At 38.4% G+C, this 27,748-nt stretch overlaps 1 protein-coding gene across 2 annotated transcripts in view; it reads left to right on the top strand.

Moving 5' to 3' along the window:
• Positions 1-27,748, top strand: part of LOC141286699 (breakpoint cluster region protein) — a 65,781-nt gene that overhangs the window by 311 nt on the left and 37,722 nt on the right. For both annotated transcript variants that reach the window (XM_073818780.1, XM_073818779.1), the window contains exon 2: positions 123-1,505. In XM_073818780.1, coding sequence (XP_073674881.1) covers positions 143-1,505 — 1,363 coding nt within the window. In that variant the 5' untranslated portion in view covers positions 123-142. The remainder of the gene's footprint in view (positions 1-122; positions 1,506-27,748) is intronic.

Below are 27,748 nucleotides of genomic sequence, written 5' to 3'. Positions count from 1 at the left end.
TGTTATGCATGTACACAGGACAAGTTCTGAAGTTGTATATCAGTATGGCTTTGGGTGTATTCTTACAAACAAGTGAATTTCTTTCAAACATGTGTTTTTTTTTTTTTCACCCCTAAAAAAAGTAAACCAGCAGTAAGCAATCATGGTAGAACCTGTTGGCTTTGTGGAAGCCTGGAAAGCTCAGTTCCCTGACTCAGATCCTCCTGAGATGTCTTTGAACTCTGTTGGAGACATTGAGCAGGAGCTGGAGAAATGCCGAAACTCTATTAGACGTCTGGAGATGGAAGTGAACAAGGAGCGCTTTCGAATGATCTACCTGCAGACGCTTCTAGCTAAGGAGCGGAGAAGCCATGACTCTCAGCGATGGGGCTTCAGTAGGGTCCCACAAGGTGAGCGTAAGCCAGCATCTACAGATGCCAGTCATCAGAAAGCTGATGGAAGCAGGTGTCTCCCAGGCAAACTGAAGCACACAACCGGAGCAGAGGACAGTCGTGAGTCATGTGTTGAAGTGGTGGGATGTGATACCTCAGATTTGGACAGGCAGAAAAACAGAGATGGAGAAGTTGACGGCATGTCTCCATACAAAAAAAGAAGCGTTGAAGCTCCCCTCAGGCCTATTGCTGGACGTGGACCTGCACGCCATGAGGCAGATGATGTTCCTGAGTCTCCACCAAAGGAGAAGGTCACCACGGGGTTGGGAGTCGCTGCACTTCGCTCAAACTTCGAACGTATTAGAAGAGCCAATTCTCAAACATCTGGCGAGGGGAAAAGCGAGAGGCCTTACTACGTCAACATGGAGTACCACCATGAGAAAGGTCTTGTTCGGGTCAACGATAGAGACGTCTCAGAGAAGATAAGTAGTCTGGGCAATCAAGCTATGCAGATGGAACGCAAGAGGTCTTTGCATTCTGTTCCAGGTAATCTATCCACAGCTTTCGGCGACATTCGTAAACCTGAACGGACTCATGAAAGAGCCGTGGACAGCAGCTACAACTATGAGTACGAGGAGCCTGATTTAGACCCTCGGTTCCTCAAGGAAAGTTCAGTGAGACTTAATGGAAGAAGAGCACCTCAGCAGAACTGGCACCAGTCAGACTGTCAGCCCTATACGACTGTTTACGTGGGGGGCATTATGGGAGACGGAGAGGACCTGCACTTGACCTGGCCTAGGCGGTCTTACTCGCCAGGGAGTTTTGAGGACGGCTACACGCCGGATTGCAGCTCCAATGAAAATCTGACGTCCAGTGAAGAAGACTTCTCCTCAGGGCAGTCCAGCCACGTGTCCCCGAGCCCCACCGCCTACCGAATGTACAGAGAGAAGAGTCGCTCTCCATCCCAGCACTCCCAGCAGTCTTTTGAGAGTGGCAGCCCCCCTACCCCACAGTCCCAAAAGCGTCTCAAGCAACAGCTAGCACTCTCCGATGCCACTGTTGTCGGGGTCCGCAAGATCTGGCCTGCTGATGGAAGCTCCAACAACTTCGGCAACAGTTTTCATGGAGATCTGGGTAAGACAATATGTACTGTAGTGTTTGTTTGGTGGGACATTGATAGGATTTCACTGTCCTATAGTGGGAGTGTAATATTAAGAAAAGGCATGAATATCCATTATAATGACATTTTATGCCAATTATTTGCCTTTTTAGGTCTTCATTAGTGCAACCTATCTAACGTGTATGTGATTTTGTCAGAAATTGAGTATCACATGGGTTTTCAAACTTTTTGACATCAAGTAGCTACAATTATGATACCCTCCATGTCATTATATAAACACATGATATAGTTGAGGTCAAAAGTTTACATACACCTTCCAGAATCTGCAAAATGGTAATTATTTTACCAAAATAAAGGGAAGAGGGATGATCCACAGTTGTTTTTTTGTTTGTTTTGCTGCCCGCTGTTCTTTAAAAAAAATCCTTCAGGTCCCACAAATTCTTTTGTTTTTTCAACATTTTTGTGTATTTGAACTCTTTCCGACAATGACTGTATGATTTTGAGATCCATCTTTTCACACTAAGGACAACTGAGGGACTCATATGCAACTATTACAGAAGGTTTAAACACTCACTGATGCTCCAGAAGAAAACACGATCCAGGTGAAAACTTTTTAAATTTGAAGATTAGGGTAAATTTAACTTATTTTGTCTTCTGGGAAACTTGTAAGTATCTTCTGTAGCTTCTGAAGGGCAGTACTAAATGGAAAAAATATGATATTTAGGCAAAGTAAGAAAAATTTACACATTCATTCTGTTAAAAAATTTACACACCTGGCTCTTAATTCATCGTTTTTACTTCTGAAGCATCTGTGAGTGTTTGAATCTTCTGTAATAGTTGCATATGAGTCCCTCAGTTGTCCTCAGTGTGAAAAGATGGATCTTAAAATCATACAGGCATTGTTGGAAAGGGTTCAAATACACAAAATTGCAGAAAAAACAAAGAATTTGTGGGACCTGAAGGATTTTTCTGAAGAACGGCAGGCAGTTTAACTGTTCAGGACAAACAAGGGACTCATGAACAACTATCACCAAACAAAAAACACAGCTGTGGAGCAGTATTAAGAATCAAGCGTATGTAATTTTTTATAAATTGAACTATTATTTTCTCTTGGGGACTACATGTAAACATCTTTTTTGTGAAATATCTTATTCAGGTGAGTACTAAATAATAAAAAAAAAATTGTATTTTGTATGATCCCTCTTATTTTGGTAAAAATAATTAACATGTTGCAGACTCTGCAAGGTGTATGAAAACTTTTGACCTCATCTGTATATATAAGTTGTTAATTAAGTTGAAGCAAATCCATTTTTTTTGTTTGTTTACACTTTTCGAAATGCATTTCTAGCCCTCTACTATTGTTCTTCTTTGTGTGAGCATTCCATGTGGTTTCTCCGTCTCCTTATCTCGCTGTCATGATACGACTGGTCTGGTTTGCAGCGTTTGAGGCCAAGAATGGCCTGAGGCAGTTTAGTCGCTCACTCTCTGTCCACTCAGAGCGTTTATGCATCAGTTCACATTAGTGTTGTTGTCTTGCCTAGGGATAATTAAGCTAAAGGGGTCATCTAGCATGGTGAATTTAGCAAAGCTTTTTGTTGGGGGAGGGGTGAAAGGCTAATTACAAGAAACAAATTAAGAGGGGGACTGAAGATGTCACTCGAACTAAACGATCAAACATCTGTGGTTATATTGGCCTGAATGGAAACAAAGAATAGTTCATCGTTGTGAATGTGAGCTGTAATGCATTTGAATGTATGGGCACAATGCAAATGGTATGTGTATTGTAGCCATTCAGTCTGATTTTCCTCTTGAATTGTGGGTCATCACAATGCAAAGAAGAGATGTTGTTTGTAGCAAAGTGTCAGTGTGAAGCAGTCTTGCACTCAGTAGTAGTTTTGGCTTTTAACAGTTTCACTTTCGCAATCGTTCACACTCCTTGGTTGAACATGCAGTGACTGGTATAGCAAGTTGAACACTCATGTTCTGTTTGGATTGACTTTGTTTGGGGTCCTAATGATGTACAAGAAATGAATACTTTTTTATGTCAAAAGTATTAGGATGTTAAGTAAAGATCATGTTGCATGAAGATATTTTGTAAATTCCCAACTGTATATATGAAAACTTAATTTTTGATTAGTAATATGCATTGCTAAGAACTTCATTTGGACAACTTTAAAGGCAATTTTCTCAATATTTAGATTTATTTTTTTTGCACCCTCAGATTCCAGATTTCCAAATAGTATTTCGGCCAAATATTGTCCAATCCTAACAAACCACACATCAATAGAAAGCTTATTTATTCAGATTTCAGATATATACATCTCAATTAAAAAAAAAATACTTTATTATCGATGTTGGAAACAGTTGTGCTGCTTAATATTTTTTTGGAACCTGCGATACTTTTTTCAGGGTTCTTTGATAAAAAGTTAGAATGAACAGCATTTATTTAAAATAGAAATCTTTTGTAACAGTATAAGTCTTTGCTATCACTTTTCATCAATGTAACACATCCTTGCTAAATAAAAGTATACATTTTCAAACACTTTCAAACAAAGAAAGAAAAATGTACTGACTGCAAACTTGGAATGGTAGTGTATATTGTTACGAAAGGTTTCTATTTTAAATAAATGCTGTTCTTTTTAACTTTTTAATTAATCAACGAAATCCTGAAATAATGTATCACAACTGTTTCCAACACTGATAATAAATCACCATATTAGAATGATTTCTGAAGGATCATGTAACACTAAAGACTGGAGGAATGATGCTGAGAATTCAGCTTTGCATAACAGGAATAAATTCTATTTTAAGGATGGTTTAAACCACAATTTTAAATGGCAATGATATTTCACAATATTATAATTTTTTTCTGTATTTTTAGTCAAATAAACACAGCCTTGATGATCAGAAAAGACTTTAAACTTTAAAAAACTTACTGATCCCTAACTTTTGAAGGCAGTGTACCAACCCCAAATGTTTGAACTGTAATACTGTAGTCTTTACTTTCCCTACTTTGCATTATAGCCCACAATTGCAGACAGTTTTAATGTCTTGTGAAATAGTCAATAAGACTTTAAATAACTCTTTAAGTGACATTTTCTTAGTGCAATTGGACAAAAAGTATATATACTGAGAGAAGACTTTAGAGCCAAGAGCAGATTTCTCTCCTTTCAAGCAGAAAAGAGCTCATCAGCTCAGTCAAACCTCATGTTACATAAGCAGACAGTGAGAGCGCAGAGCTGCAAACTCAGCATGCCACAAACAAATTGCAAATGATCAGTGTAAAGTTGCGTTTCAGTGACAGGATCATGATTTACACCAGTGGGAAGTGCAGCCGTTCTTCATGCTGTCTCTGAGCTTTCTTCAAATTCTTTATCTAATGCCCTCAAGCTGTTCAAAAACTGCACTTTCGAGTCTTGCAGGATAGTTTAAAAGGTCTCCGTTAGATCCGTTATTCTGAAAGAGTGGACAAAGAGCGTGATTCCGCAGATTTTAGTCCTCGAAAATCTCAGTCACGCTCACCTAGTTCCCCTCCCTCGTGTAAACATCAGCAGGCATTGCAGCCACGTGCGCTTGTCAAACAAGCACATGCTGTGCCACGCTCTGTGGCAACTCCCCTTATATTTCTGAAAATCCTCAAGACAGTATTTTAATGTGTGTACTTTGAAATTAATCATACTTTAATAAGCCTCATACATTGCCAGAGGTTGTTTCGCAACAAGGAAAAGACATCTTGATGGAAATCTCTTGAGGTAACACCCACAGTAAAAACTTTCCTTAGACTGCTTCTGTGGTAAAACCAGTTATTTTTCACTCATGTTTCAGAGTCCACCTCGTTCACAACAGTGAAAAGGCGTTGTGATCGATCATAAGTGTTGTGCTTGGTGAGCTCGAAAATGGATTGAGTTGGACTTTGTGGGCATTATGCTGACAGAAGCAGTCGGTGAAAGAGATCAGGTGGTTCTTTTTGGCATTTTTCTTGGGAAGCAAAATGTGGCAGGTTTCTCTTCCATCAACTGGGTGTTAAAAGTCACCTCTTAGGAACAGACTGGCCCTGGCAGACAACCTAATCCTGCCTTATTAAAATAAACAGTCCTTTGTTAAAGTCCTCACAGACTCTTGAGTTCACTCTGTTTGCTGGCTTGAGCTGAAAAAGTCTGGCTAGAAGATACAGGTTTTTTTCAGGCTTGTGGGTTCTGCATGGCAGGGTTGGAAAAAAAATCAGGATTAAAGAATTGGCTACCTTTCAGTTAAAATGTCTGAATTTGAATCTCTATCTATCTACAGTTGAGGTCAAAAGTTTACATACACCTTGCAGAATCTGCAAATTGTTAATTAATTGACTAAAATAAGAGGGATCATACAAAATGCATGTTATTTTTTGTTAAGTACTGACCTGAATAAGATATTTCACATAAAAGACATTTATAGTCCACAAGAGAAAATAATAGTTGAATTTATAAAAAATACCCTGTTCAAAAGTTAAGTACATATGCTTGATTCTTAATACTGTGTTGTTACCGGAATGATCCACAGCTGTTTTTTTGTTTAGTCATAGTTGTTCATGAGTCCCTTGTTTGTCCTGAACAGTTAAACAGCCTGCTGTTCTTCAGAAAAATCCTTCAGGTCCCACAAATTGGTCTTTTGATTTTTCTGCATTTTTGTGTATTTGAACCTTTTCCAACAATGACTGTATGATTTTGAGATCCATGTTTTCACGCTGAGGACAACTGAGGTAATCGTTGTCGCGGGGTGAAGAATCACAGGACAGAGAACTCGTTTTAAAGCCCCGGAGGGTGGATTTTATTTAACAAAGGTGAAAGGGAATGAATATATACGGTGAGGTGAAACGGTGAGTTGGCGTGCTCTTCAATGGTCCGTGCAGAGTGAGACTTCTGTGCAGGTGACTGGATCGAGCTTCAGCTGCTATCTGGGGAAGTAGAGAGAAAGGAGAGTGTTACTCTTGCTTCGGAGAAAGCTTCTCACCAACTGACGGTGTTGCGCTGCTTATGAGGACGCCGGCTGATGAGGCGCAGCTGAAGCTGATCCAGCTGTGATGAGTGAGAGCTCGTTAGTTTCCAGGGCGACGCTGACGTAAGCTCGGGATGCTCGTCACACCCCCCCCCCCCCCAAGCGTCATCCTGGTCCTGTGAATGAGATGAGTTAGTAGGGGAGAGATAGGGGGTAGGTGTCGAACTCGGATATCTCATTCAGGCGTCTGAAGTCGTTACAGAATCGGAGGGTGCCGTCAGGCTTCGGTACCATCACGATGGGGCTGGACCACAGGCTGCGTGATGGCTCAATCACCCCCAACTTCAGCATTTGTTGTACCTCGTCCTCTAGCCTGCCGACGAGCCTCTGGGACCCGGTAAGGCCGCTGCCGAACGATGGTTCCTGGTGGTGTTCGGATGTCATGTTGAAGTATGTTTGTCCGTCCGGGGAGGGGCGAGAACACATTGGAGAGCTGACCGATCAGGTGTTGTAACTCTCCCTTCTGGGCAGCCGAAAGGTGGGGGTTGACATCTACAACCACGGGCTCGGAGGTACAGAGTGCGGCGAGTTGGTCCCTAGTCCCAACCCATTTCTTGAGGAGATTAATATGATATAGTTGGTCCTGGCGTCTTCTGCCGGGTTGCCGAAATGTCGATAGGTGACCAGCCCGATCCTTTCCATGACCGAATATGGGCCCTGCCAGGTGGCAAGGAACTTACAGGCCGTGTTGGGGACTAGGACCATTACTCGATCCCCCGCCTGGAACACCCGTGGTTGGGCTGCCCGGTCATAGTGTCGTTGTTGTGACTGCTGAGTCTTGACCAAATGTTCCCGCACTAATGGCATCACCCGGTCGATCTTCTCCCTCATCTGCTGAACGTGTTCAACTACAGAGCGGTGACGGGCAGGCTGCTGCTCCCAGGCTTCCTTTGCCACATCAAGGAGGCCCCGGGGTTGTCGGCCGAAGAGAAGCTCGAATGGGGTGAAGCCAGTTGAGGCCTGGGGGACTTCGCGGACGCCGAAGAGGACATACGGCAACATCAGGTCCCAGTCGCGTCGGTCCTCTGCAGTGACTCGCCGGAGCATTTGCTTTAGGGTTTGATTAAAGCGTTCGACGAGCCCGTCCGTTTGCGGATGGTAAACTGTCGCCCTCAACTGCTTCACCCTCAGCAGCCTGCAGAGATCAGCCATTAGCCGGGACATGAAGGGAGTACCTTGATCGGTCAGTATCTCGGTTGGAATGCCAACTCGGCTGAACAGCTGGAAGAGTTCTTGGGCGATATTCTTCGCGGTGGCTTTGCGGAGGGGTATGGCTTCAGGATATCGAGTGGCGTAGTCCATCACAACCAGGATGTGTTCATGTCCCCGGGCAGACTTCGGCAATGGCCCCACTAGATCCATCCCAATGCGCTCGAAGGGCACGTCGATGATCGGTAGAGGGATTAGAGGCGAGGGGGGAGGTTTCCTTGGGGAGGTCCGTTGACACGTGGGGCAGGCTTGACAAAACCGTTTTACTTCTGCGTCGAGTCCTGGCCAGTGAAAACGGTCCCGGATTCACTGGATGGTGTTCTCTCAGCCCAGATGGCCGGCCATGGGGTGAGCTAGTTCCAGGACCGCCTCGGTCTTGGACCTGGGTACCACCAGGAGATGTTTTTCCTCCCCCCTTCGCTGTGCGACAGTATAGCAGGCCATTTTTGACAATGAAGAGTGGGGTAGGATGAGGGGCCGGCTGGACGTCGCGGCCATCGATGCAGCGAACTTGGGTCCAGCAGTGCTTCAGCCTATCAGCCTCCCGCTGTTCCCGTGAGATCCATGTTTTCACGCTGAGGACAACTGAGGTAATCGTTGTCGCGGGGTGAAGAATCACAGGACAGAGAACTCGTTTTAAAGCCCCGGAGGGTGGATTTTATTTAACAAAGGTGAAAGGGAATGAATATATACGGTGAGGTGAAACGGTGAGTTGGCGTGCTCTTCAATGGTCCGTGCAGAGTGAGACTTCTGTGCAGGTGACTGGATCGAGCTTCAGCTGCTATCTGGGGAAGTAGAGAGAAAGGAGAGTGTTACTCTTGCTTCGGAGAAAGCTTCTCACCAACTGACGGTGTTGCGCTGCTTATGAGGACGCCGGCTGATGAGGCGCAGCTGAAGCTGATCCAGCTGTGATGAGTGAGAGCGGGCGCGGCTCGTTAGTTTCCAGGGCGACACTGACGTAAGCTCGGGATGCTCGTCACATCGTATGCAAGTGAAAACTTTTTGAATTTGAAGATCATGGTAAATTTAACTTATTTTGTCTCCTCCTGGGAAACATGTACTAAATCAAAAGATGTAATATTTAGGCAAAATAAGAAAAATGTACACATCTTTATTCCATTCAAAAGTTTTCACCCCTGGCTCTTAATGCTATGTTTTTTCTTCTGGAGCATCAGTAAGCATTTGAACCTTCTGTAATAGTTGCATATGAGTCCCTCAGTTGTCCTCAGTGTGAAAAGATGGATCTCAAAATCATACAGTCATTGTTGGAAAGGGTTCAAATATACAAAAATGCTGAAAAACCAAAGAATTTGTGGGACCTGAAGGATTTTTCTGAAGAACAGTGGGCAGTTTAACTATTCAGGATAAAATCATGAACAACTATCACTGAACAAACAAACAAAAAACACAGCTGTGGATCATTCAGGTAGCAGCACAGTATTAAGAACCAAGTGTATGTAAACTTTTGAACAGGGTCATTTTTATAAATTCAACTATTATTTTCTCTTGTGGACTATATGTAAACGTCTTTTGTGTGAAATATCTCATTCAGATCATTAGGTTACTAAATAAAAAATAACATGCATTTGGCATGATCACTCTTATTTTGGTAAAATAACATTTTGCAGATTCTGCAAGGTGTATGTAAACTTTTTGACCTCAACTGTATCTATCTAATCTGCCTGCTTTAAATGTTAAAAAAAAATAGAAATTTAAATTTAGAAAAGTAATCAAATGTAATTAGTTACATTTAATAAAGTTATTGAAATTGTTGCACTACTTATTACATTTTAAATAGGGTAACTTGTAATCTATCACCTATTACATTTCCAAAGTAGCCTTCCCAACATTGTGCATGGAAAATCTTGAAAATCTTGACTGATAACAGGTGGCAATGCACTTTATCTTTGATTTAACATTGTTTTTGTAAAATTCTTATTTATTTTGAGGCTTTGCAAACAAAATCTTCGGTTCACATTCAGTAAGGCTTTGGAAATGGCGAGAGGTATTTGCTGGCTCTTTTCCTTCTTGTTGTTTTTCCGTTTTATCATCTGCCAGAGCCCATAAATCCAACGAAAGCCTCAACATCAGAAATACGGCACGTACAACATCAAACGTGCACCATGTGCGCATAAAGCCTGACAGCAGTAGCGACCGCTGCATGTAATTTGCTTCTTCTCAAACAGTCTACTTATGTGGTCTGTTAAGCTGTAATTTTGCACTACCATTGCCCTAAGACACATTAACTGGCTCTTTTTCTGTGTGTGACTGTTTGTGTGTCACCTGTTGTCCTGGGGGTCAGACTGTGTAAATGGGGGCAGGGCTGAGGCCAGGCTGGCGTGGGTCCAGCTGGCACGGGTCTCAGAGAGTCCTGCACCACCATCACCAGCTGCAGGGGAAAGAGCACATCTTTCTCACTGTCATTTAATGGGAGGAGCTTCCCGTTCTGAATCACATAAATACACTGGTGTGTTATTTTATGCAACGCAGATGTAAATCTATATATAGGATGATACAGTCAAAAACATTTAAACCCATTTATATACTTTGGGGTCTTGCGAAAGTATTCATACCCCTTCATTTTTTTCAAGTTTTGTTATGTTGCAGCCTTATGTTAAACTGCTTTAACATTTTTCCCACATCAATCTACACTCTATACACCATAATGACAAAGCAAAAACTGATGTGTGACAACTTTGCAAATGTATTAAAATTAAAAAACTAAAATAAGTACATTGCATAAATATTCATACCCTTAACGCAATACTTACTTGAAGCATCTTTACAGCCTCAAGTCTTTTTGGGTATGATGTGACAAGTTTTGCACATCTGCATTTGGCAATTATCTGCCATTCATCTGGATGGGAGGAGGGCAGACAGACATTTTCAGGTTTCTCCAGAAATGTTTGATTGGGTTCAAACTAGGGCTGTCAAAAATAACGCGTTAACGGCGTTAATTATTTTGTTGTTGTTAATTACGTCAAATTTTTTAACGCATTTAACGAATGCGCAGTGTGACGAATTATTTGTCAGGATTGGGGAGCTAGAGGCGAGATGGAGCAAGGTGAGCCTATGGACGGATTCAAATATAAAAAGAATGATGATGGTACAGTTAACAAGTACAAGCCTGGGCGACAGCCCCTCTGCAACTGGAGTGGTTAGCCAAGCTTAGGCCCGGTTCTACTGGGGTAGACGGTGCTATATTGCCTACCCTCAAACGAAAGCAAAGCAATTGAAGATCTGACAAACAATCCAAAGTTGTTCATCTCCTGACTAAGTGTAGACGCGATGTAAATAAAATATTCATTGTGTAGTTTACAAAGCTTTATTGATTATAACGGAACGTTGTGAGATCTCTATGAACTAGATTTGTGACGCTTTTAGTGTTAATAAAGGGAGCGCGCTTTGCTATTTGATACTTTCGTTTTTCTTATGTTTTGGGAATTACATCTGTACATCGTACAATTACGTTCATTCTCAAAAGAGCGGTGACTGACACAGTGACAGAGTGGAGAGTGGAAGATACATAAAGCCGCTTTGCAGGTCATCGAGGCACCAGCTCAATCATTTGCATTTTTTCAGTGGAAGCAATTTCAAATTATCCGTCATTTTTGCTCACAAAGGAAAAAGTAATACACCAAAAAACGTTGCAGTTTTATAAAATAAAGAAAACAAAAATGATGCGCTTTCTGTCGTCTCGTTCTTGAACAGGAGTGCTTAACAAAAATAAAGCTAAATGCATGCCTCACAGACATGATAAACATATCTATAGAAAGCTTTAAATTATTACTTAACGAAATAAAACAAATCGAAAACAAAAACTTGTTTAATATGTAATCCTTAACGATACATTTCTCTCTCAAGACGCGTCCAAAAATTAGATTGCAGGATCTTTGCGACATTGATTCACATTGACTCACATTGAATACACTTTATTAATAAATAATTCAGATATGTCCTTACTCTTTCCCCGACACATTTATTATTTATTTTTGCCGGCATTTTGTGGCAAGTTTCAGCCTACTGCATGCGATTGAACGTGGATCTCTTCCAGTTGCGCCATCCGAGCCGTTGTCGAAAGTAAAGGCGAAAGTCTCGTGTTGTTTCCACCAGCGCGACATAATTGATGGATGTCTAAAATATAAAAAATAAGGAGTAGCCTAAAACAGGCCCGATGCGGGCCCTGACATAATATGAAAATACAAAAATTATGTATCTGTGTCCTGTTATTTATATTTTGGTATGCATTTCAGACAAAAAAAAATGTTAGGATTCAGGTGTCGTTGCAAATAGTGATTAATCATGATTAATCCACTGAAAAGTCTGATTAATCTGATTAAAAATTTTAATCATTTGACAGCCCTAGTTCAAACCCAATCTGGCTGGACCACTCAGGGACACTCACAGAGTTGTATATAAACCACTCTTGCTGTGTGCTTAGGGTCATTGTCCTGTTGGAAGGTGAACCTTCTGTCCAATCTGATGTTCTGAATGCTCTGGACTGGGTTTTTTATTAAGGCTATCTCTATATTTGGCAGTGTTGAGCTTTCCTTCTACTCTGAGTCCCTAAGTCCCCGCTGCTGAAAAACAGCCCCACAGCACGAGGTTGCTACCTCCATACTTTACTTTTGGGATGCTACTGTACAGGTGATGAGCAGTGCCTGGTTTCCTCCAAACATGATGCTTGGAATTAAGGTTCATCAGACCAGAGAATCTTGTTTCTCATAGTCTGAAGGTCCTTTAGGTGCTTTTTTGCCAATTCCAATTGAGTTTTCATGTGTCTTCACATGGATTGAGTTTGGCCACAACTCCATATAGACCGGATTGGTGGAGCGTTGCAGTGATGTTTGTCCTTCAGTAAGTTTCTCCCGTCTGCATATATAATCATGGAGCTCAACTAGAGTGACCACTAGCTTCTTGGTCACCAATCTAACCACGACCCTTCTCCATCAATTGCTCAGTTTGGCTGAGAGGCCAGCTCTAGGAAGAGTCCTGGACCTGGCTGTTCCAAACTTCTTCCATTATGGATAATAGAGGCTAAATGCTTCTGTGAACCTTCAATGAAGCTGAATTTTTCTGCTCTTGCCTAGATGTGTGGCTTGGCACAACCCTGTCACTGAGCTCTACAGGCAGTTATGTTGCGCTCTTGGCTTGGTTTTTGCTCTGATATGCGTTTTCAGCTGTTTGACCTTTTATTGAGAGGTGTGTCCCTTTCCCAATCATACCCATTCAGTTGAGTTTGCCACAGGTTAACTTCACTCGAAGTGTAGTAACATCTACAAGCCATATGAATGTTCCTGAGCTAAATTTCAAGTGTCCCAGAAAAGGGTATGAATACTTATGCAATGGAATAATATCAGTTTTTTTTATTTCTAATAAATTTGCAAAGTTTTTACAAACATGTTTTTTACTTTGTCATTATGGTCTATGGAGTGTAGACTGATGTGGAAAAAAGTTATTTAAAGCAGTTTAACATAAGGCTGCAACATAACAAAATGTGGGAAAAAAATGAAGGGGTGTGAATATTTTCGCAAGGCAATGGATTTGGGTTTAAAGACCTCATAGAATGATTTGACAAGGTCTGTCCTTTTTTTAAATGTTAACCTTTACTATTACACTACAGGACTGTTAAAGAGGAACACCTGACAAAAGGAAAAACAATCTCAGCAATTACCTCAACAAGCAGATGTGAGTGACACAAGTATGAAAATTGCTGTTGGTGTGCCACCAAAAAAAGCCTCTTCTTTTTCACACACTGTGTCTGCTTATGTCACAAAGGCAGAATAGTCTCTTTATTACAGAGGACGATGTCAATGATGGAAAGAGTTGCAATGAGGCCCTGTTGGCATGAGTAAACAGCATCATCATGAAACTATTTCAGTGGTGTTGTTACTTCAAATGGACACTGAAGAGCTGGCTTTTCTGAGGTTAGCAAACAGGGTTCTCTGGCATCCTGTGGATTCGGTTGGCATTTTAATAGTTTTAAAGTTGTTCCCAACCCCTTCTGATTTCATAATGTGGGATATTTCAGATGAAACGAGATATTCAATGCGAAAATACACTATTATTTTAAAGTATGAGGAAAGTATTTTAAAAATTTTTTTTAAAGAAATTAATACTTTGATTCAGCAAGGGAACATTAAAGGAGAAGTTCACTTCCAGAACAAAAATTTACAGATAATGTACTCACCCCCTTGTCATTCAAGATGTTCATGTCTTTCTTTCTTTAGTCATAAAGAAACTATGTTTTTGAGGAAAACCTTTCAGGATTTTTCGCCATATAGTGGACTTCTATGTTGCCCTTCCAAAATGCAGTTTAAATGTGGCTTTAAACAATTCCAAATGCGGTTGTAAGCGATCCCAGCCAAGAAAGAAGGGTATTATCTAGTGAAATAATTGGTTATTTAATATATATATATATATATATACACAGTTTCTATACTTTTTAACCTCTAACGCTCATCTTGTCTAGCTCTGCCTGAACCCCGTTTTTATTTTATTTATTTTCTCCCTCAACTTCAAAAATCATTCCAAAATCATCCTACATCACTGCAGAAGTACCGACCCAGTGTTTGCAAAGTGAACATGCAAAGATGATCAAACACCCTTAACAAAAAAGGTAAAACAGTGATGTGGGGCGATTTTGAAGTTGATACATACCCTACCCTAACTGTCCTGGACCAGATAAAAAATGATTTCAGGCAGAGCAAGACAAGATAAGATGAGTGTTTGAGGTTAAAAGTATAGAAATTGTAATAATAAAAAAAAAGCAAAAAAGAATCGTTACGCTAAATAACACCCTTCTTCCTCGGCTGGGATCATTTATAACCACATTTGGAATCGTTTGAAGCCGTTTGAAGCCGCATTTAAACTGCATTTTGGAAGTTCAAACTCGGGGGGGCCATAGAAGTCCACTATATGGAGAAAAATCCTGAAATGTTTTCCTCAAAAAACATAGTTTCTTTACGACTGAAGAAAGAAAGACATGAACATCTTGGATGACAAGAAGGTGAGTACGTTATCTGTAAAAAAAAAAAAAAAAAAAATTCTGGAAGTGAACTTCTTTAAATGTTTCAAATTATTGTTTTCTTCTAAACTTTAGATTTATCAAATAATCCTAAAAAAAATCATGGTTTCCACAAAAACATGAAGCAGCAACTGTTCTTGAGCAACAAATCAGCATATTAGAATGATTTCTGAAGGATCATGTGACATTGAAGACTGAAGTAATGGCTGCTGAAAAATTCAGCTTTGTTTAGCACAGTGACTGAATCAGGCAGTGCTGTGTGTTTCCCCTGAGGTCTTCGGCACAGTGCCGTCTTGTTATTTTAATGTGCTGTACATTGTGTGGTTCTTGTCTTACTCAGCCATGTCACCTCTCGTCCTAATTCTGCACCAGTCCCTCTCGTCTGCTAGGACCACCCCCTCTCCTACATTTCCCCCCAGCAGCGTAACCTATCCAACCTAATTTTCTTTGTCTTTCTGTTCTGTTGGTCCCCCGTGATTCACAGTAACATCATAACCCTCGGCTGCCTCCCTATACTACCACAACTGTCTTGTCCTTTTGGCTGTCTTTAGATTCCTATTTTATGTTAACCCTACAAAGCCTACTGTGTCATAGTTAATAGGTTTTTTTTGTTTTTTGTTTTTTAAGGATTAGTTCACTTCCAGAATAGAACATTCCTAATAATTTACTCACCACCATGTCAAGATGTTCATGTCTTTCTTTCTTCAGTTGAAAAGAAATTCAGGTTTTTTAAGAAAACATTCCAGGATTTTTCTCCATATAGTGGTTGACCAGCTTGAAGGTCCAAATTGCAGTTTCAGTGCAGCTTCAAAGGGCTCTGAAAGATCCCAGCTGAGGAATAAGGGTCTTATCTAAAACAATCGTAATAAAAAAAATTATATACTTTTTAATCAAAAATGCTGGTCTTGCACTAGTGCGTGTTCGCGATTTCATGCATTTCATGAGTTCTTTCATAAGACTTCTGAGTACGTGGTTAGTTCTTCTAGTTAGTTTGAGTACTCGGGTTAAAAAAGGTAGAGTAGGGTGGAAAAACTCTTCCATCTCATTTTCTCTTCCAGCTTTAAAAATGCCCACCATCATTGTTTTTACCTTTTTTTATGTAAAGGGCATTTGACTTTCTTTGCACGTTCGCTTTGTAAACACTGGTCGGTCCTTCCGCCTACGTAATGTGTGACCTTTCCAACATGACTACCTAATACAGAAGTCAAGCTAGTGCAAGACAAGCATTTGTGGTTAAAAAGTATATAAATTCACTAGATAAGATGCTTATTCCTTGGCTGGGATTGTGTAGAGCAATTTGAAGCTGCATTAAAACTGCAATTTGGACCTTCAACCTGTTGAGTCCAATCAAAGCCCACTATATATGGAGAAAAAATGTTTTCCTCTAAAACCTTAATTTCTTTTCAACTGAAGAAAGGAAGTCATGAACATCTTGGATGACATGGGGGTGAGTATTCCTTTTCTAGGAAGTAAAAGGCCTTTAAGTATATTTCTAAAAACGTCCACCTTCAGCCAGGTTGTGGTACATGTGTCATTTTGCAGTAAACATTGGACTAATTTTTATCATTTAAATGTAAGTTTAACAATATTTAAGGGTCAACACTTAATAGACTGAATGAACTTGGGTTTATTTGATTATCCATCATTTTTTAGAAAAATCACGAGTAATACTATACCACAGGCTTTTGAGAAATGTTTATTTGTACATTTGTATTACTAAAAAAAACTTTACACTCATAATACCAAGCAGACAAGGCCGTAAAAATACAGAGTTTAACTTTCCACTGACTGTTCCTTAGCTGTGTGCCCTGATCCCCCTCCAGGGCTTACCCAGCTTCCCTGTTGGGACTGAAAGGGCCTTCTGTGCTCCTTCCCTAAAGTGTTTATGGAATGTCTCAGCTGCTTGAGAAGTGCGGTAAATACACGGCTAATGAAATGTAAAGTGGCCCACGAGCACAGGAGCTGACCCTTGGGGGCTGTTGCGCAGTCATGTGTGTGGAGTGCTTGGTGTAAAGTGCAGCCTGGAGGTCAGTTCCATCACCTATAAGATTTAGGATCTTCTTCTGTGGTGTTATGGTAAAAGTTCCTTATGTTAATGCTTGACATGTGATATACTGCCTTTGGTGGTTACTGCTGATGCCCTCTGCTCTGTGTTTGTACTATGGATGTTCAGTGCTGCAGACAGAAAAAAAAAAACATGAAACAGCCAAACTACTTTCTAGATGACAAATGATAGTATGATTTAATAAAGCTGATTGTTCAGCAGCTCTTTAGTTCATTGAGTATAAAGTTTCTTACTTGTACTTTAACAACAATCTCTGCTGTGTGCTGAGATGAGTGATGTTTTAGTACACAGGCTGACAAATTAAGTTATATACATTAGGGTATTCTGTCTACATTTGCTAGAGTTTAATGCTGTTACTCCTTACTGTATACATTTGAAGTCAACAGTTACATACACCTTGCAGAATCTGCATAATGTTAATTATTTTACCAAAATAAGAGCGATCATACAAAATGCATGTTGTTTTTTATTTAGTACTGACCTGAATAAGATATTTCACATGAAAAGATGTTCACATATAGTCCACAAGAGAAAATAATAGTTGCATCTATAAAAATGGCCCTGTTCAAAAGTATGCTTGATTTTTTTATACCAGTGTTGTTTTTGACAACCATCTTAGATTTAGTCTTAGTCTTTTGGACTAAAATGCTTATTAGTTTTAGTCACTTCTATATGTGATAGTTTTAGTCGACGAAAAGTCAAAAAGGTTTTAGTCTAGTTTTAGTCAAAAAAGGGGAAAAAGTAGTCTTTTAACAAATTAATGTAGGTCAGTAAGTATTTTGCTGTTTGGTAGTGTCACTTGTAAGTTCTGAAAATAGCAGATCTATAGTTCAACACAATGTGAGCTTCCGGATCGACTATTTTCACCAATAATTACAATAATGAAGGAATGTTTTAAAACATAAAAGACAAACAAGGTTGGAATGCTAAAACGGCTTGCCATACTAGTATGGCAAAGAGTATTTAATGCTAAACGGCTTGCCATAGCGGCAGATACGTAGGTTTTGATTGGCATGCACAATAAGCAGAAATGTCATGCATTTTAAACGTCTGACGGACCACCCACTAACATTTTCGTCTATTCTCGTCTCGTCAACGAAAACTCAAACACGTCTCGTCATGTTTTAGTCATCAACGAGCCATTTTTATCTCGTCATCGTCTCGTTATCGTCATGAAAAAAAGTGGCATCAACGAAATGATTTCGTCGTCGTCATCGTTGACGAAAACAACACTGTTTAATACTGTGTTGTTACCTGAATGATCCACAGATGTTTTTTGTTTGTTTGTTTTGTTTAGTGATAGTTGTTCATGAGTCTCTTGTTTGTCCTGAACAGTTAAACTACCCGCTGTTCTTCAGAAAAATCCTTCAGGTCCCACAAATTCTTTGGTTTTTCAGCATTTTTGTTTATTTGAGCCCTTTCCAGCAATGACCGTATGATTGAGATCCATCTTTTCACACTGAGGACAACTGAGGGACTTATATGCAACTTTTACAGAAGGCTCAAACACTCAGTGATGCTTCAGAGGGAGCCAGGGGATGAAAACATTTTGTATTTGGGTAAATCAGGTACAAAAAAAAGTTTGTCTTCTGGGAAACGTAAGTATCTTCTGTAGCTTCTGAAGGGCAGTACTGAATGAAAAAAAAAATATTTAGGCCAAATAAGAAAAAAAAACTTCATTCTGTTCAAAAGTTTTCATCCCCCAGCTCTTAATGCATTGTGTTTTCTTCTGGAGCATCAGTGAGTGCTTGAACCTTCTGTTATAGTTACATGAGTCCCTCAAGTGTGAAAAGATGGATCTCAAAATCATACAGTCATTGTTGGAAAGGGTTTAAATGCACAAAAATGGGACCTGAAGGATTTTTCTGAAGAACAGCGGGCAGTTTAACTGTTCAGGACAAACAAGGGACTTATGAACAGCTATCACTAACCAAAGAAAACACAGGTGTTGAACATTCAGGTAACAACACAGTATTAAGAATCAAGTGTATGCAAACTTTTGAATGGGCTCATTAAAAAAAAAAAAATTATTTTCTCTTGTGGATTACATATTATTTTGGTAATTTTGCTAATTCTGCAAGGTGTATGTAAACTTTTGACCTTAACTGCATGTGCCTTATCAATGTCAGTCTGTTTTGAAAGAATATTTCTGCTTGTTTAAGTCATCGAAAAAAAAGTTTCCATTACCAAACCTTACAGTGTCACACTTTATTTAAGCAATAAGGTACGAGAGGCCGTGCTGTATCATGAATAAATCACGGTTACCACACAATAAAAATATTAAAATCAAAAATATATATTAATTTATATATATTAAGTTGTATGTTTTCATAAAGTAAAATCATTAACTGCCTTCCGCTGTAAAAAGTAGTCCCTAACTGCTGCAGCTGTGTTTACGTTGCTAAGGGTGGTTGCTAAGGGGGTTCAATGATACACAAAACCGTTGAGTGAAGCGGTCATAGCAGTGCCGTATCATGAATACGACACAGCTGCTGACCAATCAGAATTGAGGAATGGAACTAACCGTTTTATAATAAATAATAACCAGTAATGTTTTTGTAAAATATTTAAATTCTAATTTTCTTATTCTAAATCAATTTTTTTAGAATACTGTTGTTGATTTATTTGAACAAAACTGTGGTTTAAATCTGTTTCTTGTAAATATGTGACAACCTGTCAGTAAACAGACTAATGGAAGTAACCCTAACCTGAAATAAATATTACGATAACAGTTTATGATATATCACGATAAATATCACAATAACAGTGGTTGAATTTGAATAGAACGGAAACTGAGTCAGTTGTGAACTCAGTACGGCCTTCAATTTTAAATCAGTCTCACACGTTTCATAAATGTTTTTGACTGACTCATAAGGGTCTTATTTTCCAGCTCGGACAATTATAACTCTCACTGTGTTTGTTGTTATTCAAAAAGCACTGATTTTTAATTATTGTCACATATATTTTCTTATTTTAGATTGTTTATGTCACAAGTTAGGGTCTTGGGGCCCGTTGCATAAATGCTTAGACTAGTCTTAAAAAGTTAGTCATGTAATTTTTTTTTCTTCTAGACTGGTCATAACTTTTTTTAAATCAGTTATAAAAAAGTAGACTTGTCTAATTTGCATTAAAAAGTAAGACTGGTCACCCCTTGGTCACTGTTAGTTGGTCAAACTAATTCTTAAGACATAGTCTTAATATAGTGACTATGTTTATGCAACTGGCCCCTGATGTGTGTTCACAGTGTGTGCGGTGTTCGCAGTGTTACTTAAGTACAGACTTGGACATCTATTAAGCTTTGATATACCCTGTTCCCACTCAGATCTATTTAAGCATTTTTAATGAGCATGTTTGGTAGCCCCACCCTGATTCTCATTAGCTCTTCTCAACCTATCTGATAAATAAAGAGAATTTAATGACTGCGGTGTGGTCACTTTGATTCATCCTCCTCCATAATGAAAGCAGACGATGGACGATGGAAGTGTTTTGATGAAATGTGAGGGAACTGGCCTTCGGCCAAACCAGCAGGCGGTGTGTGGTTAAACACATGCGCTCCTTAGGTCCAGCGGTAGTGCCACCCTTTCCCAGGCCCTGAGTTTTTATTTTGATTCGGTATTTGGATAGGATTTGCTTATAAATTCCGTTTGGGAACTCCAAACAATTGTGTAAATTTGGCCTGCGCTCTATCCCCTTCCACAGTGCGAAATAAGCAGAAACGTTCGACTGCTGATTTATTGAAGGCTTAAGCTTTTGAATACCGCAGAGTCTTTAGTTGCCATGCCAACCGCTGGTTTAATGGTCTTACCAACGCTTAATTGCTTAGATGGTCGGTTTAGATATTAAAATGTTGGTCAGACTAATTGTTTTCATCTATTGTGATGACGTTATATTGCACTGAAAAGCGTTTTAAAGTCACCATAAGATCTATTGGCTGTGTTTGATAGGACTGTGTGCTTTTTCTTCAGAAGGACAGGGAGATGCGTATTAATAGTGTTGCAGAAAGCCATTGCTATTTTAATTCCTGTTTATGATTATTAGGCCCAGCTATGCTTTTCCACTCCCTAAATTGTCTCAAGCCAGACATTAGGGTGACACAGAATTACTAACAGCGTTTTATGCTAGGAAAAAGCAAAACGTTTTGGTCATTGTCCTATGTTGATACTATATACAGTACATAAAGCATCCCATTTATCGACCAGCTGCTATTTTCCCTTCAGAATCTAAACAAATCTTGTATTGACTCCTCAACTGGCTGTCCTAAGTGAATTGCCTTTGACGGAGGCTATTTTTTAGTTGCCTCTTGTAGCCATGCAAATGTGTCTGCGTGACTTTCTGGTAAAATCCATTTCCACTCTCACCCGCATGACCGCTCACCTCCCCGATGACCGTGCTGTCGAGAGCTCCATTGATTTACTGGAGAAGCAAATCCTTTTAACACCACGGCACTTTTCTCCTTACTCTCAGAGGCATCTCCTGAAATCGATGTGTGTGGAGTGAAGGCCAGTAGCCCCATCGTTAACCCGTCCCGATCAGGGGCTGGATTTAGGTGTCACTCACTTTATCTGCCCGCTGAGTGTTGTCCCAGTAGGAGACAGGGACCAGATATTTGGGTATTTTAAAACCCAAGTTTGAAACGTTTGTACTGGCAGCAGTATAAGGTCAGTTTGTCATAATGGTTTCATCAAGATGGGTTCTGATTGTTTATGGTAGCTGTTTATGGTTTGTGGTATGATTTACTTTAATATTCAAAATTCTCATTCAAGTCCTCTCCAGGCCTAGATAGATAGCGTACAATAAAATTGAAGAACAAATGATAGAGCAAATGATAGAATGAAAGAGCAAAGGATAGAGTGAGTGATGGAACGAAAGAGTGAAGGATTGAGTAAACAATAAAATGAAAGAAGAAAGGATAGAACGAATTATATAATGAACGAAGGATAGAGTGAATGATAGAATGAAAAGCGAGTGATGGAATGATAGAGTGAAGGATAGAGCGAATGAAAGAGTAAACAATCGAATTAAAGAACAAAGGATATAGAGGGAACAATAGAATGAAAGAAGGATAAAACTAATTATATAATGAAAAATTGAAGGATAGAACAAATGAAGGATAGAGAGTATGATAAAATGAAAGAATGAAGGATGGAGTGAACGATAGAATGAAAGAACGAATGACAGATTGAAAGAACAAAAGAAAGAGTGAACAATAGAATGAAATAACGAAGGATAGAGTGAACGAAAGAAGGAAGGATAAAATTTCATTTAATTTATGATGAAAGATTGAAGGATCGAGCTAATGAAGGATAGACCGTACATTAAAATGAAAGAACAAAGGATAGAGTGAGCAATAAAATGAAAGAGAGCGAAAGGAGGGAAGAATAGAGCAAACGATAGAATGAAAGGAAGGAAGGATAGAGCGAATTATATAGAGCGAATGAAGGATAGAATGAAAGAACGAAAGATAGAATGAAAGAATGAAGGATGGAGCGAATGATAGAATGAAAGCTTGAAGAATAGACTGAACAAGGGAAAGAGCAAACGATAGATTAAAAGAACGAAGGATAAAGTAAGCGATAGAATGAAGGAAGGATAGAGCGAATGGTAGAATGAAAGAAGGAAAGATGGGGGAACAAAGGATAGAGAAACCAATAGAATGAAACGAATGAAGGACTGAGCAAAGAGGGATAGTGTAAACGATAGAATGAAAGAACAAAGGTTAGAACAAAGGATAGAAGGAAGGATAAAATTTCATTTAATTTATGATGAAAGATTGAAGGATCGAGCTAATGAAGGATAGACCGTACATTAAAATGAAAGAACAAAGGATAGAGTGAGCAATAAAATGAAAGAGAGCGAAAGGAGGGAAGAATAGAGCAAACGATAGAATGAAAGGAAGGAAGGATAGAGCGAATTATATAGAGCGAATGAAGGATAGAATGAAAGAACGAATGATAGAATGAAAGAATGAAGGATAGAGCAAACGATAGAAATAAAGTGGGAGGGATAGAGTGAACAAAGGATAGAGCAACCAATAGAATGAAAGAACGAAGGATAAAGCGAACAATAGAATGAAAGAATGAAGGATAGAGCGAATGATAGAATGAAAGCTTGAAGAATATACTGAACGAGGGAAAGCGCAAACGATAGAATAAAAGAATGAAGGATAGAGTAAGCAATAGAATGAAGGAAGGATAGAGCAAATGGTAGAATGAAAGAAGGAAAGATAAGGGGAACAATGGATAGACAAACCGATAGAATGAAACGAATGAAGGACTGAGCAAAGAGGGATAGTGTAAATGATAGAATGAAAGAACAAGGATAGAGTGAATGATAGAATGAAAGAATGAAGGATAGAGTGAACGAGGGATAGAGCAAATGATAGAATGAAAGAACGAAGGATAGAGCAAACGATAGAAATAAAGTGGGAGGGATAGAGTGAACAAAGGATAGAGCAACCAATAGAATGAAAGAACGAAGGATAAAGCGAACAATAGAATGAAAGAATGAAGGATAGAGCGAATGATAGAATGAAAGCTTGAAGAATATACTGAACGAGGGAAAGCGCAAACGATAGAATAAAAGAATGAAGGATAGAGTAAGCAATAGAATGAAGGAAGGATAGAGCGAATGGTAGAATGAAAGAAGGAAAGATAGGGGGAACAAAGGATAGCCGATAGAATGAAAGAATGAAGGACAGAGCAAACGAGGGATAGTGCAAACGATAGAATGAAAGAACAAAGGATAGAGCGAGTGATAGAATGAAAGAATGATGGATAGAGTGAATGATAGAATGAATAAACAAAGGATAGAGCAAACGTTAGAATGAAAGAACAAAGGATAGAGCGAAGAAGGACAGAGCAAACAATAGAATGAAAAAACGAAGGATAGAGTGAATGATAAAATGAAGGATAAAGCGAACATTATAATGAAAGAACAAACGAAAGAACAACCGATAGAATAAAAGAACAAAGGATAGAGCGATCGAAGGATAGAGTAAACAAAGGATAGAACGAATGAAGGGCAGAGCGAACGATAGAATGAAAGAATGAAGAATAGAGCAAATGATAGAATTAAAGAACGATAGAATGAAAGAACAAAGGATAGAGCAAATGATGGGATTAAAGAATAAAGGGTAGAGCAAGCAATAGAATAAAGGACAGAAGGAAAGAACAAAAGAAAGAGTGAAAGATAGAACAAAATGAAGTACGGAGTGAGTGATAAAACAAAGGATAGAACGAAGGATAAAGTTAACGATAAATAAAAGAATGATGGATACAGTGAGTGATGGAATGAAGGAGAGAGAGACTGAAAGCATGATAGAGCGAAAGAATGAAGGATAGAAAGAACAAAGGAGATACCGGACAATAACGAAAGCATAAAGAGAACAAAAGATAAATAGTTTTGATGTTAAAAATAGAGAAATATCAGACAAGTTTTGCATTGACAGCTTTTATGACATGATTTCTGTTAGTTAGCCATTGTTGTCCAATTACCGAAAGCGTTTAGACTTTGTTTTCAAAATGTTTCCCATCATCCATCTCAGAAATGTGCTTGCTGTTTTATTCCGGCACTGTGACTATACTACCTTCCACCATTGTCATTCAATTATTACACCAGTTATGAAAACAGCTCTATTGAGCAAGTCCAGACTTCTAGTCTGAGTCAGTGAGTGAAGTGTAGAGATGTTTACAATTCCAGCTTACAAAGAAAGACACGAAAAGGGGCCGTTCCCATAGACCTGTCATCATGGAATCTAGCCTGCTGAGTGTTTATCACAAACCGGGGGGTTAAAACGTTCCAAATAAATGCATTCTGTCCTCCCACGTTTACCTGGCACTGCTGTTAGCCTTTTTATATCTGTAAGATGAAAAATGGTGATTGAGAGCTCCCAGGAATGTAAAGGTCATATTAAAAAGAATGGCCTGCCATCATTCCTACATGCCTTTTAATAGACCTTGTGAAATATATAGAAAATACCTGTTTCTGTCATTGACATTCACACTTCCCTTTGTGCCATTTTTGTGTTTTAGAGGGGAGGCTTGACACATCAGATAAAAGACGAAGAAAGACCTGAACTAGAAATACTGTAGTTCCAGTAAATCTAATCAAATACTAATGGTTCAAATAAGTAGAGAACTTTCTATTGACTTTGGATACACTACTAACCTTAACCGGTGATTATTTTTTTTAGTTTTTAGGTCAACTTATTTTTTAGTTTCCCACTGACTTTTCAAATTCAGGTCCAAGCTTCAGACTAGGGAGGGAGAAGAGTAACCCACTGAAATGACATTGATATTTGACCTGCTTCCTCTATGTAGACATGCTTGTTCCTTTTCTATTGTTACTCTATTGTCTATTTTTCGACTTTGTGAACCCAAGAAAAGGTCTAAAACGAAATGAAAAAGTCTATGAAAAAGCACTGAATCTTGATATCTTATCTGTGATGTTGCTTTGTTGTTGATGTGACGTTGTAGACGGTGTGTCATAAACAGGAAGTTGCTTTATCCAAAATAGTAACAGTTGAATGGCTGTCAGTGCACTGAAGAGCTTTTTCCTGCCTGCTATATTTACATTGTCTCCCTTCTGAGGGGAAAACGGTCCTCCAGTTTGTCTTTGAGGTGTTGCGGAAATTTGAAACACAATAACCACATGTTCCAGATAAAACAACTGTAGTACCAGCAAGATTTTGATACACACGCATAGGCCACATCCTCTGTTTCATGAGTTGGATTTGCATGTAAACCTGCCAAAAATGATATTTTCACACAACAAATATGTCCTGTTGACCTCCTGTTTCCTCTTAGGGGACCATATGCAAACATATAGAGGAACATTAAAGCATGATCTGTATTCAACTTCATGCTCATCATGCTGCAGACATCATAATTTTGAAATATTTATCTGTCATATAAATAGAATATTTTAAAAAAACATTTCCAAGATGTGTCCTACTTTATAAATGCTTAATTGTTCAGCGCACAATTGTGTGGAGGCCTGTTTCCACCACTGAATAAAAAGGTAACTGCGACTTTTTATCTCGCAATTCTGACTTGATACAAACTTGAAATTCTGACTTTTTCCTCCGAATTGTGAGATAAACACTCTAAATTCTGACTTTTCTCAGAACTGTGTGATATAAATTCGCAATTCTGACTTTTTTCTCAGAATTGCGAGATATAAACTCACAATTTTCTCAGAACTGTGTAATATAAATGTGCAATTTTGACTTTTTTCTCAGAATTGCGAGATATAAACTCACAATTTTCTCAGAACTGTGTAATATAAATGTGCAATTCTGACTTTTTTTCTCCGAATTGCCACATAAATAAAAAAATAAAAAGGTAATAGTGACTTTTTAATCTCGCAGTTTTGACTTTTCTTCTCAAAATTAAGATATAAACTCGCAATTAAGAGATAAAAAGTCAGAATTGCGAGATATAAACTCACAATTATGACTTTTTTTCTCAATTGCGTGATGTAAACTCACAATTCTGACTTGATACAAACTTACAATTCTGACTTTTTTTTTCTCAGAATTGCGATATAAACTGAAAAAAGGTAATTGCGACTTTTTATCTCCCAATTTTGACTTTTTTTCTCAAAATTGAGATATAAACTCGCAGTTGGGAGTTAAAAAGTCAGAATTGCTAGATATAAACTCACAATTATCTTTTTTTCTGAGAATTGCGTGATACAAACTTATAACTATGACTTTTTTCTCCGAATTGTGTGATGTAAACTTGTAATTTTTTTTTCAGAACTGTGATATAAATTAGCAATTCTGACTTTTTCTCAGAATTATGACATGAACTAAAAAATAAAAAAGGTAATTGCTACTTTTTAGCTCGCAATTTTGACTTTTTTTTTTTTTTTCAAAATTTAGATATAAACTCACAATTGAGAGTTAAAAAGTCAGAATTGCGACATATAAACTCACAATTCTGACTTTTTTCTCAGAACTGTGATATAAATTTGCAATTCTGAATTGCAACAAACTTTTTATCTCGCAATTTTGACTTTTTTTCTCAAAGTTGAGAGGTAAAAAGTCAGAATTGCGAGATAAACTCACAATTATGACTTTTTTTCTCAGAATTACGGTAAACTAAAACTGAGACTTTTTTAAACTTTTAAAATAAAAAAGGTAATTGCAACTTCTCGCAATTTTGACTTTTTTTTCTCAAAATTGAGATATAAACTCGCAATTGAGAGTTAAAAAGTCAGAATTGCGATATAAACTCACCATTCTGACTTTTTTCTTAGAATTGTGACAAACTAAAAAATAAAGGTAATTGCGACTTTATCAATTATTAGCAATTCTGACTTTTTTTCTCGGAATTGTGAGATATAAACTCGCAATTGCAAGTTGATTTCTCTTGCGAATTGGTAATTCTGACTTTTTTTATTAAGAAATGTGTGATACAAACTCGTAATTCTGAGTTTATATCAGTTTACATATCGATATAGTTATAGTTTCTATTTTGCAATTCTAACTTTATATTTATAAGTTTATATCTCACAGTTCTGAGAAAAAAGTCAGAAATGCAAGATTAAAAAGTCACAATTAAGTTTTTTTTTATTCAGTGGAGGAAATGGGCGTCCATACAATTTATTTAAATTTTATTGGCTAATAAATATATCTCGCAATTCTGAGTTTTTTTTTTTTCTTGCAATTGTGAGTTTTTATATCAGTTCTCATCTCGTTTATAGTTAATATTTTGCAATTCTGACTTTATAACTCACAATTGCAAGTTTATATCTCACAAATCTAAGAAAAAAGTCAGAATTGTAAGATAAAAAGTTTCTTTATGCAGTGGTGGAAATGGGATTCCATTCAATTTATTTAAATTTAAATGTGGTATAAATATAAAACAGTGGAGTGTTTGTATTTGTGTCTTAAATAACAAACAAAAACAGAAAAGCAGTTA

This window comes from Garra rufa, chromosome 15 (assembly GCF_049309525.1).
Source record: "Garra rufa chromosome 15, GarRuf1.0, whole genome shotgun sequence".
Lineage (NCBI taxonomy): Eukaryota > Metazoa > Chordata > Actinopteri > Cypriniformes > Cyprinidae > Garra > Garra rufa.
The sequence above is the reverse complement of the archived record's forward strand: the minus strand, read 5'-3'. Positions and strand labels throughout refer to the sequence as shown.